At 38.0% G+C, this 12880-nt stretch overlaps 1 protein-coding gene across 1 annotated transcript; it reads left to right on the top strand.

The window, feature by feature from the left end:
- The first annotated feature begins 7228 nt into the window (after positions 1-7228).
- Positions 7229-12452, top strand: LOC105444273 (contactin-associated protein-like 4). Its single transcript, XM_030987650.1, has 8 exons — positions 7229-7235; positions 7641-7751; positions 8151-8279; positions 9817-9974; positions 10447-10567; positions 11031-11216; positions 11629-11865; positions 12418-12452. The coding sequence occupies exons 1-8, from the start codon at positions 7229-7231 to the stop codon at positions 12450-12452; spliced, it is 984 nt and encodes a 327-aa protein (XP_030843510.1).
- Positions 12453-12880: the final 428 nt, after the last annotated feature.

Raw genomic sequence — 12880 nt, 5'->3', positions numbered from 1 at the left:
TCTATCTAAGTATCTTCTCCTGGTTCGGAGGTTGATTGCAACATCTCTCCATTTCACTCTTCTGCCATTCTGGTGCACTCTTGCAGTTTTAGTCCACTCTCGTTCTTGACATTCTCTTCCCAGTTGATTCTGGGTCTCCCTCTAGGTCTACTTCCTTCCACTCTTCCTTCCAATACATTTTTAAGAGGCTTTGGTACCTTTAAACATGACCAAAGTATTTGATTTTTCTCTCCTTAACTAACCCTACTAGTGCAATTTGTTTACGCCCTGCCATGTGCAATATCACTTTGTTTGTTTTCATTCGTTTCCAGGATATTTTCATCATTCTTCTGTAGATCCACATTTCAAAAGATGTTATTCTATTTTCCATGGCCTTGTTTATTGTCCATGTTTCTGCTCCATATAATAGGACAGACCATACAATAGGACAGTTTACTAGTCTCAACCTAAGCGCAAATTTCACCTTTCTATTTGTGAATAATCCTTTCATTGCCAGAAATGTATTCCGAGCAATTTTTATTCTTCTTTTTATTTCTGCTTCGCATCTGGCATCTTCTGTAATATTTTGTCCTAAGTAGATGTAATTACTGATTTGCTCAATGATATGTCCATCGAGTTTCAAACATATTTTAGGCTTATTCTCTGTTCTACTAAAAATCAGTGACTTAGTTTTCTTGACATTCATGCTTAGACCAAACTCTTCACTCTTGACTTTTACAATATCCAGTACATGTTGCAAATCTGCTTCATTCTCTGCGCTAAGTACAGTGTCATCGGCATGACGTAAATTATTAATATTTACACCCCCAATACTAACACCTTTCATATCTGAAATGTCCCTGAATACCAACTCTGTGCACAAGTTGAACAGAGATGGGGACATTACGCATCCCTGACGTAATCCTCTTTTGATTTTTGTATAACCTGTAATTTCATTGTAAAATTTGATTGCAGCTGTCTGCTCCCACTAAAGTTTAGATATGAGACGTATGTTCTTATCATCTAGATTTATTTTCTTAAAGCTTTCAATTTGTCGTGGTGAATTTTGTCGAATGCTTTAAGAGTAGTCAATAAAGCACACATATATTTCTTTATTTTATACTGCAATATACCTCTCTGTCATCATTCTCATACAGAATATTGCTTCTCTAGTACCACTTTGAGGTCTAAAACCAAACTGTTCCTTACCTATTTTATTGTCAATTTGAATTTTTATTCTGTTGAGAATGATCTTTAAGAGCAACTTGGTTACATGGCCAGTAAGGCTAATTGTCCGGACATATTCACATACACTTGCCTTAGGCTTCTTGAAATTGGCACAAATATCAATTTTTTTTACGATCTTCAGGCATATGACCTGTATTGTACATCATTTTGATGGTATATATATATAAAAAGTGAGAAAATGCAAACAATACATGGCACTTATCATGGTAATGAGGGCGACAGAATAAGAGCAATACAAAACGTATACCACAGATAATATGTATTAAACATAATGAACTTCAAGGGGAATGTCTGTGGAATAGTTACGAAAGAAAAAAAAAGAGACATTAGGATAATGGGAGTCGCTTTTCTTTGAAAATTGAAAGAGGGAAGACCAGTGATCATTCAGAAGATACATGTAGATATTGATAATGAACGATAAGATGATTGTTTCGAATAGTATACGGTTATTGACTGACAGGGGTGTAAAATAACATTATTTGGACCGCTGAAGGGAGTTATATTTCCCAAGTGGTTATGTTTGCACGAAGCGCGCAGCGCTGAGGGAAATATGGTCACGAGGGAAAATATAACTCCCTCCAGGTCCAAAGAATGTTATATATTTTGTCGGGGGGAGGGGACAATCACAATTTTAGAAAAAAAAGTGAGAACAAAAAAAATGGGAACAATTATATTTCGAGATAATTCAAGAAGGAAAAAAAAAACCTTACAAAAAAAAATCTTATAACAAAATTTATAAAATGGAATTTAAGGGGAGAAAAAAAAAACGAAAAAAAAATTCTCATCACAAAAATCATTTTTGGGGAAGAAAAAAATTGTGGACAAAATAATTTCAAGGGGAAAAAAAATTCATGAAAAAAAAATATTGAAAAAAATTTGTTTACCCTCGATAATGGTGTATTGTGTGTAATTGGTGACATACAGTCCTCAAGAGGGCGACATGCATTAATTAAAAATATATTCATTTCACCAGCTGATTAATGTAACACCGAAAAGTGACCGGCCAGGAATATAACAATTTGGATCCTCACAATTGATATCACGTGACGAGCTCTGGACCAATCACATCATGCTACATCATATCTAGGGTGTAACATTACCTATTTTCCTGTGATCGCAGATTTACAGCAATCTCAAGGTAATATTTTTTTTCCCTCTTCCATCATCGTCTTAGTACGAATGCTTTCTTTCCGTAATAACTGGCTTTGCTGCTTGGTATGACAGAGACGGAAGGCGGAAGAACTACTGGGGTGGAGCCACGGTAGACAGCGGACAGTGCGCTTGTGGAATCTCAGGTATGATTGTAGGTCACCATAGAGGGCGTCCTTGGCTTACTGGATCAGAGCCATCCATGTACAGAGTTTGGCCAACTTGGCATCAGTTGGTTACAACATGACGTATTCTTATTCATCTTTTTTTGGTGCTAGCCCTCGACAAAGTAGTATTCGCAATATTGTAACCAACTAGAACCGTGTTGTTCAAACTCTGTATATTGATTATTCTGCACTGAATGGAATAGGATTATCTCACATAAATGCAACAGGCAGTGATGTCATTGTAAAACATTATCTCAAATAGTGAAGTACTTGTCCACATAAACCGAAGAATTGGCGTTTCAAAAGTTGTCAACATTGCAGCTTTTTGCGAACTAAAGCAAAAACCAAGCACATCGGAGAAAGATGTAAATACGTTTAATTTCAAATGAACAACCTACATAACCCATCGAGATAAGCTATGAACGAATGGATCTTGATCTTCGTCTTTCAGGTTCATGCCCAAACGGTCACCCATGCAACTGCGATACCAATGACTATATCTGGAGAGAGGACTCGGGGTATCTTACCGATAAGACTACATTACCAGTTACTGAAATGAGGTTTGGTGACACAGGAGACACCATCGAGTTCGGGTACTATACACTAGGATCATTATACTGCAAGGGAGATGAATCTTGTAAGTTTTATATGAAAACGATCACTTATTATTACATAGCTTCGTAAAAATTTGTTATCCATAAAAAAGTTGTAAATAAACGTATCTGGCATTATGACTCCCAGAAAGAGAAGTAGTATGAAACTAAATTAAATTTGCGCTCCGAGAAATGGTGGTTTATCATACTTGTTAGATGATAAAGTTGATGGTAACGTTGACAATGCAGATAATGATTTAAATGATGAATATAATGATGATGATGGCGATAATGATGACGATGATGACGGTTATTATTATTATGCTGCTGATGATGTCCATGATGATGACGATGACGACGACAATGTAGATGATACTGATAAAATCCCGATGATATAAAAATCCGGGATTACCATTCTGGTAAAAAATTTGGTGAAATGACACTGACCCTGTGCTTCGTCCTTTCTTTCCATTCCTTAGTCCTTGTGACGGGTCGTACAGATTTCATGTTCATCAAAGAAAGGCATCTTAGTGCTTACAACAACGCAGTCCTGTCTAGCGTAACGGTTGAAGAATGCGCCACGGCCTGTGTGTCAGCCTTCACATTCATATGTAGATCGTTTGACTATACTCCATCCTCCAGCATGTGCTATCTCAGTGAGGAGAATGACTTCACTGTTGACCCATCTAGCGATCATGTTTCTCACCTGTTTGTTCGGATCAGTAAGTTTTCAGTTCCATGTCAGTCTTCTGGATTCTTACTTAGCTCAGAGGGCGCTGATGTGGTGACATTGTATTTGATTTACAACAGCCGTTCGATTTAATTCAACACTCATTCAGTCAGTCGATCTGTCCACAGCCAATACATCCAGGCATTCATTAAACAATCGTAAGAAACCTCCTGTGTTTGCAAATTAATGTAATCGATGTTTCTGGATTTACCGTTCGCTTTTAAAACTAATCCGAAGTGTCCAATTAACTCCTAGCTATAGGCAGAATTCCACCTGACTGTGATACACTTTGCATTGACAAGATTCAATTTTTATATTAATCCAAATCTTTTTTTCCCACCTTTGTCTCCTCAGTGGACCGCATTGAAGACCCATTTACTGGTGGGTAAATCATTTTACTTTTCTTTTCTTTGGCAAGATACGAATTGATAGTGATATGTATTTATGTATTTCAATGTTCGTTACCGTTTGTTTATACCATGAAGTGTATTTTTATCAATGATTAGTTCTTTTATAAATGTTATGCTTCCTGAGAGAAATTTCAATTATTTAGAAATATTTGTGGCTTACACTTAGTAAATGAGATTGATTGATCGATCTGTAATTGAAAAACAAGTCAGAAAAAAAAATCTTGTAACCAGCGGGACTTGAACCTGAATCTACTGCTTGCCGGGCAGCGACTCAACCACCAGGCCATCACCTGTCCATGGCAAAGTCAAGATGAACTAGAAACAAATACCCAAGCTCTCCTGATTCATTCTGACTCATTAATATTCATTAGTCCGCCATATGATAATAACATTTATAAATGCAATGCTTCCTGGAATCCTGGGGGAAATTACAATTATTTAAACAAATTTGTGGCTTACACCCAGTAAATAAGATCGATTGATCACTCCATCTATGATAGATGAAGAAGAAAAAATCATAACCTAACTGTTAGCAATAGATACAGGCTCAAGTCCCGCTAGTTCTACATTTGTTCTGACTTGTTTTTCAATTACAGATCGATTAATCGATCTTATGTTCTGGGTGTAAGCCACAAATATATTTGAATAAATTATTACATTGTTTAAAAAAACGCATGTTTAAAGGATATCAATAAATTTTATACCGCGAGAGGCAGAGTAGTCAGCAGATCTTGGAAACTTACGAAAACAAATTCTCTTTTGATATTATTATTCTTATACATTCATGATAATCACTATTACATATTTTAGAAGCTTTGAATAAGTTCCTACCAAATTACAAATTAATGATGTAATACTTCAGTGCTTTTATAGCTCGTATCACCGCCGTAGCATATCTATGCGCTATTTATATGGTCTATCGTATTCGACAGATCACCTATTGGTTTCGTCAGAATTCTCTTTCTTTATTCCTTTTTTCATTTTTTTAATTTGTGTTTTTATTGGAAAATCAAAATAATTCACATTTACAAATAATTAACATAATTAGAAACAAATTCATTAAACGGAATAAAACAATAACAATAAAATATAGTAAATGGTAGAAAATGAAAGAAAACAAAACAGAAAATTGAAAACGTTAGAAAATAAATATTGTTCATGAACGAAGCCCCCCGAGACAAAAAAAGGTAATGCTTCATTAGGTGGTTTTTCATCGACAGACTACCTATTAATTACGTCCGAATTTTCTTTCTTTTTTCTTTATTCTCCACTTTTCTGTGCAGACGATTACTCAAACTCGGTTCAGCAAATTTCTTTCAATTTTTTTCACAGTCATAGGTCATTATCATAAGACGTAACAGCAACCTTTTCAAGGTCATCAGGTCCTTATTCTTCTCTCTCACCCTCTCCCTTTCCCGCCTCTGGTTCTTGTTCTATCTCTATTATGTCTGTTAATGTTTCTTAATTTTCTCTAGCTCTTCCCATCGCCCTTTGTATTCTTATTGCACCCCTACCATGTTTCCTTACTTTCCTCTCTCCTTCCAAGTGCATGCATTCTGATTCCTCTTGTATCCCTCTGTCCAGCTCATGTGGGAATTAGGTGGTTTGGCAACGACAGATCAACTATTGATTTCGTCAGAATTTTCTTTGGTTATGAGGTGGTCTGTTAACGACAGATCACCTTTTAATTTCGTCAGAATTGTCTTTCTTTGTTTTCATTTTTGTATTTCTCCACTTTTTCGTGCAAGCGATTACTCAAGATAGGTTTGGTCAATTTCTTTCAATTTCGGCACAGTCATAGGTCATTGTCATAAGACATGACAGAAACATGTACAAGATTATCAAGTACTTGTGACGTCATCCAAGCGCCATTTTGAGAAAATCAGCTTATGATCATATCTTCATAACGGAAATTCATTTGAAGGACACAATCCTCTGTGGGTAAGCCATTGCGAATGACATGCATTGTAAAAAAAAAAAGGTGGGGCTACCTATTTAAAGATGAAGATATAGAAATTAAAGATTGGTCCCTTATCAAAGGAATCGTAGCGATTTACAGAATTTACTCAATTAATGTATAGACAAGTTGATTTGAATTTGTACAATTATATATCATCTAGATGATGATACCAGTGATCAGGATCTGTGTGACGCTGGTTGGACACGTAACGGTAATGCATGCTACCAACTAGTTGAATCTACCGTCGACTATAGTACAGCCCTTGATGCGTGCAGAAATCTCAATGACTACGGTGATCTGGCGAGCGTAGCTGATCAAGACGAAAGCAACTTTCTTTTCGTTTATTCGAGGTAAGCCCTTACCCCCGACCCCTCCCCCTTCTTCGAATACATGAGCCACATCATGGGATATTCTATTGAAAGCAACCCTCACCCACACGCACACCTTTAGCTGCGAACCCTCCCATGCCACCTTTCACCCACAAGCATGCGCAGAGCGTGGCCTGTGGACGAGTATGTTCAGGGGCTCAAACGCCATCACAGTTTTATCAGCGAGATCGGAGCCGATGCTAGGGCACCAAATTGCACTTTGCTTTAAATTTGACATATTTAAACGTCAAATACATTGTTCAAGAACGAAATTCCTTTTTAGATTCATGATATGAAGCCATGTAAATTTGGTAAGATTTCTGTTTTCAAATACAACGCGCTACAAATTTATGCTACCACACGTTTTGATCAGTGCTGTATCATGGGCCTTTTAAGGGTATTACTATGAAAAGATTGTTTAACTGTGTTTCCATTTTTATTTATGAAAAACACAGACGTACCTTTGATACGAATTATTACTGGATTGGGTTCAATGACCTCGATGAAGAGGGAACTTGGGCATGGACTGATGGCTCAGTTTCATCTTATACCAACTGGTATTCTGGAGAACCATGTAAGTAAATAACAACAAATTCATTTTGCAGAAAGGTAAAAGCTCTAGGCATGTTAGGCGTGGATGTCCCTCCGATAGAGACTGAAATATAAGCATAATTCATTCAAGCTTAACTTCTTTCCATTCATAACAATACATTATTGATCACTGAACACAATTCTGAAGGTACCACCTCGGCGCTCCTACAAAATTTATCCGCACTGTGATTCGTCAAAGATACAGAATAAGGGCTTGGGTTTGCGTTGCACTAGAATGTTAGTTTACATTTTATTGTAAGAGTATACTTGTATGCTGGGTGGAGTGTTTAATTTAGTTGCAGGGTTCGGTTATAGGGTAGGATGTTGATCGCCGAGCAATTATTACTGGAGCATGTTTCACAACAACAACAGTTCTTAAATCAAATATGAAATATAGCTTATGAGCTAAGCTCCTCTTTTCTGATATTGTTATCTCTTTATTTAGCTGGTGGATCTGATCATTGTGGTGTATTACGATGGAGTTCAGACGGTACATGGAATGGTGCAGACTGCTCGTCAACATACGGCTACATCTGTAAATACCCGCTTAACACCAGTAAGTCACACTCTATAATCAGATCCAGAATGTTTATAATAAATATATGGTCTCTATGACTCAGGTTTCGAATACAATTCAACGTTATACATAGAAATTGCTTTAGTGAACTTTCCACCTTGTAAAACAAGGTCTCTTAGCTCTAGACTAGCTGTATTGCTTAGTGTAGCCTATCTGCTGAATTATAATGATATATTTTTACTTAAATATGTTATTTATTGTTTGTTGTAAATCCAGGATCTGTGTCATTTGAAGACGTTCAGTGAGAGGTTCAGTCACACTTAACTGATCGATCAATAGCTATACCATGATGACTTAAATTCATGTCCGAGTAGGACCGAAAAAAAAACTCCTTGATATAATTATTTACTCTCCTTCCTCTTCATTTCTCTTGATCAGTTTCCTGTGCTGAATGGAAGCGCAAAGGTTATACATCTAATGGATACTACACAATAGATCCTGATGGGAGAAATAATGGAGTCGATCCATACAGAGTATACTGTGATATGACTACGGATGCTAGCACAGGTAACATATCAACGATAAATTATTATTAAAGTAGTCACGAATCGGTCATGTGCAATAGTGACAAAAATAACAAAGTTACAATACCACATGAATATTGTAATCTTTTCGATATTTACAAGTCTAAAAACGTCGTTTACTTAAAATGTACTGCATGACAGGAATCAGGAAACAAAGGGAAAATGAAAAGGTAAATCATAATTATGACGGTCGGGATCTGACTTACTTTTCATCATCATCAATAGTGATCTGTCAGTTTATGACAGGTTCAGTGACCCATTCAAAATTCTTTATCACGTGTCTCTCCAAGTTCCTCGGTCTTGAGCCAACCGTTTCATCGTTTCATACCCTGTTGCTCCACATTGTGTGATAACATCGTCTAGAAAGCCTTTACGAGGTCTTCCCCTCTTCTTCTTTCCATGAATACGACCTTCTATGACTCTGAGCATTAAGCCCTAATCATGCCGCATTATGTGTCCAAGCCATTTCTTCTGTCTCTCTCTCCAATCGTTTGAATCAGCACCCGCCTTTCTTGAGCTCGATGCAACACCTCTTCATTCGAAACTCTGTCCCTCCAAGACACACCTAGTAATTTGCGCCAGCACCACATTTCGACCGCCTCCAATCGCTGCATGTCTTTTTTTAGTGAGTGTCCACGTCTCAGCCCCATACAACAGTACACTCCATACTAGGGACTTCACAAGACGTTTTCTCAAACTAAGATCAATGTTGTGGCTCATCAGGATATCTTGTCTTTGAAAGAAGGCAGCTCTTGCCAGAGCTGAGCGCAAGTTGACCTCTTTGGCAGACTTGTCATCCTCAGTCAGCACACTGCCTAGATACTTCAAGTGGTTGTCTTGCACTTGTCTGTTGCCATTTATCATGATAGTTATTTCTTTTGTCTTGCCTTTACTTATCATCATCACCTTCGTTTTCGTCTCGTTCATTCTCATGCCATAGCTCCTGACCACTTGATCCATCTGCACCATCTGTCTTTGAAGACCATCGGCAGTGACAGCGAGCGTGACCTGATCATCATCATACCGTACAGACCTAATCAACACTCCTCCAACGATCACTCCTTCTTCTAACATTGCCAGAGCTTCTCTTACCATTGCCTCTGCATAGACATTGAAGAGAAGAGGAGACAGAAGGCATCCGTGACGTGTTCCACGTCCAATGATGGCTGGTTCAGAGACCCCATCTCCAACGTGAACGCTAGCAGTCTGAGACATGTACAAGGATGCAATCAATCTACGGTCTTTCCAATCAACACCAATGGCTGACAGCACTTCCATCAACCTAGTCCAATTGACACCTCTCATTTATTTGCCAATCACTGAATTTGAGGAAAACACACGGCGCAGCTGCTTCGTATTCTCTTAATGAGCAACACCAGAATATTTGCTGTTTGGAGCTTTGGGTAGTTTATCAAGACTAAAACGGAAATTACTAACTTAATATGTATTACTATTCATTGAGAAATTGTCCGTGTGTTTACTCATTGTTATTACAATTTTTTCTTGATTATCTCCGCCAGGTATCACGACGTTCGAGCACCAGGAGGCAAATCGATCTTTGGTAACAGGTGCAGAGGCGCCTTTTAGTTTCATCCGATACATTGCCTATGGTGACAAGTCGGTTAATCAAGTGGCTACCGGTGCCGATATCAGCGGGGAGTGCTACCAATATATCAAGGTAGGGTAAAACCGAGGGTTCTACTTTTTCTCAAAGTTCTTTGATGATATAAAGAAAATATATATAATATAAATATATATAAATGGTGAGAAATTGCAAACAATAGTAACTTGGCACTTATCATGGTAATGAGGGCAAGAGAATAAGAGCAATGCAAAAATGTATGTCACAGATAATATGTAAAATAATGAAGGGGCATGTCTGTGAAATAGCAAAGGACAAAAACACAAAGACGTTAGGAAAATGGTAGTCGCTTTTCTTTGGAAACTGACAGGGGGAAGACCAGTGATCATTCAGAAGATACATGTAGATATTGATAATGACGTAGAAGACGATTGTGTAAAAAAAAGGACGTGCTATGACATGCTACATCATATCTAGGGTTCAACATTACCTATTTTCTGTGATCGCAGATTTTCAGCAATGTCAGGGTGATATTTCGTCTTTTTTTTCTCTTCCATTACTGTCTTAGTACGAATGCCATCATTCCTATATGACTGGCTTTAATGCTTGGTATGACAGAGACGGAACGCAGAAGAACTACTGGGGTGGAGCCACGGTAGACGGCGGAGAGTGCGCTTGTGGAATCTCAGGTATGATTGTAGGTCATAATAGAGGGCGTCCTTGGCTTACTGGATCAGAGCCATCCAGTTTGGCCAAATTGGCATCAGTTGGTTCAACATGACGTATTTTTATTCATTTCTTTTGTGCTTGCCTTCGACAAAGCAGTATTTGCAATATTGTAACCAACTAATACCGTGTTGGTCAAACTCTGTATATTGATTGCTCTGCACTGAATGGAATGGGATTATCTCACATGAATGCAACAGCAGTAATGTCCTTGTAAAACATTATCTCAAATAGTGAAGTACTATTCCAGAACATAAACCGAAAAATTGGCGTTGCAGAAGGTGTCAACACTGCAGCTTTTTGCGCACTAAAGCAAACTCCCAGCTCATCGGAGAAACATGTTAATACGTTTAATTTGAAATGAACGACCTACAAAGCCAATCGAGATAAGCTATGAACGAATTCATCTTGATCTTCGTCTTTCAGGTTCATGCCCAAACGGTCACCCATGCAACTGCGATACCAAGGACGAAACCTGGAGAGAGGACTCGGGGTATCTTACCGATAAGACTACCTTACCTGTTACTGAAATGAGGTTCGGTGACACAGGTCAATTAAACGAGTACGGGTATTATACACTAGGACCATTATACTGCAAGGGAGATGAATCTTGTAAGTTTAATATGAAAACAATCACTTATTATTACATAGCTTTGTAACAATTTGTTATCCTAAAAAAGGTTGACAATAAACGTATCTGGCATTATGACTCCCGGAAAGAGAAGTAGTATGAAACAAAATTAAATTTGCGCTCCGAGAAATGGTGGTTATCATACTTGTTAGATGATAGAGATGATTGTTACGTTGACAATACAGATAATGATTTAAACGATGAATATAATGATGACGATGGTGACGATTATTATTATTATGCTGGTGATGATGTCTATGACGACGACGACGACGACAATGCAGATGATACTGAAAATTATCCCAATGATATAAAAATCAGGAATTACCATTCTGGAAAATATTTGGTGAAATGACACTGACCCTGTGCTTCGTCCTTCTTTCCATTCCTTAGTCCTTGTGACGGGTCGTACAGATTTCATGTTCATCAAAGAAAGGCATCTTACAGGTTACAACAACGCAGTCCTGCCTAGCGTCACGGTTGAAGAATGCGCCACGGCCTGTGTGTCAGCATCCAGCTTCATATGTAGATCGTTTGACTATACTCCATCCACGTGCTATCTCAGTGAGGAGAATGACTTGACTGTTGACCCATCTAGCGATCCTCCTCTTCACCTGTATGTTCGGATCAGTAAGTTTCAGTTCCATGTCAGTCTTCTGGATTCTTACTTAGCTCAGAGGGCGCTGTCGATTTACAACAGCCGTTAGATTCAACTCAACACTCATTCAATCTGCCAATCTGTCCACAGCCAATACACCCAGGCATTCATTAAACAATCTTAATAAACCTCCTGAGTTTGCAAATTAATGTACTCGATGTTGCTGGATTTACCGTTCGCTTTTTAAACGATTCCGAGGTGTTCCCCAACTCCTAGCTAGGCAGAATTCCACCTGACTGTGATACACTTTGCGTTTGATTCAATTCAACAGTCATTCAATCGGTCAATCTGTCCACAGCCAATACACCCAGGCATTCATTAAACAATCGTGAGAAACCTCCTGAGTTTGCAAATTAATGTACTCGATGTTGCTTTATTTACCGTTCGCTTTTTAAACTATTCCGAAATCTTCCCCCAACTCCTAGTTAGGCAGAATTCCACCTGACTGTGATTTACTTTGCATTAACAAGATTTTTTTTCTTCAATATTAATACCATTCTTTTTTCTCACCTTTGTCTCCTCAGTGGACCGCATTGAAAACCCATTTACTGGTTGGTAAATCATCTTACTTTTATTCTTTAGCATGATACGAATTGATAGTGATATGTATTAATGTACGGTATTTCAATGTTAGTACCGTTCGTTACCATGTTTATTTTCATCAATTAATATTTTTTATATAAATGTAATGCTTTCTGGGAGAAATTTCAATTGTTTAAAGGAGCTACAGAAAGAAAATTTACTAACAACTGATAAATAGAACAAATTACATATGGATGGAAAGATTTCTCTTGAAAAACACGAATAATTTGCTGAGAAATCATATATAGATATCAAGGAAAGGCGTAAAATGCAATTTTTCAAGACCCTTCTTAGACCCCCAAGCGCCCCCGAACGTAAGCCAAACACACGAGCGTAGCGAGCTCTGAATAGTGACGTCACAACCTGGACAAACAGCTCGGTACCGGCCGCATACCGGAGTCGCGC

Source organism: Strongylocentrotus purpuratus, unplaced genomic scaffold, assembly GCF_000002235.5.
Source record: "Strongylocentrotus purpuratus isolate Spur 01 unplaced genomic scaffold, Spur_5.0 spur5_scaffold_16, whole genome shotgun sequence".
NCBI lineage: Eukaryota > Metazoa > Echinodermata > Echinoidea > Camarodonta > Strongylocentrotidae > Strongylocentrotus > Strongylocentrotus purpuratus.
The sequence above is the reverse complement of the archived record's forward strand: the minus strand, read 5'-3'. Positions and strand labels throughout refer to the sequence as shown.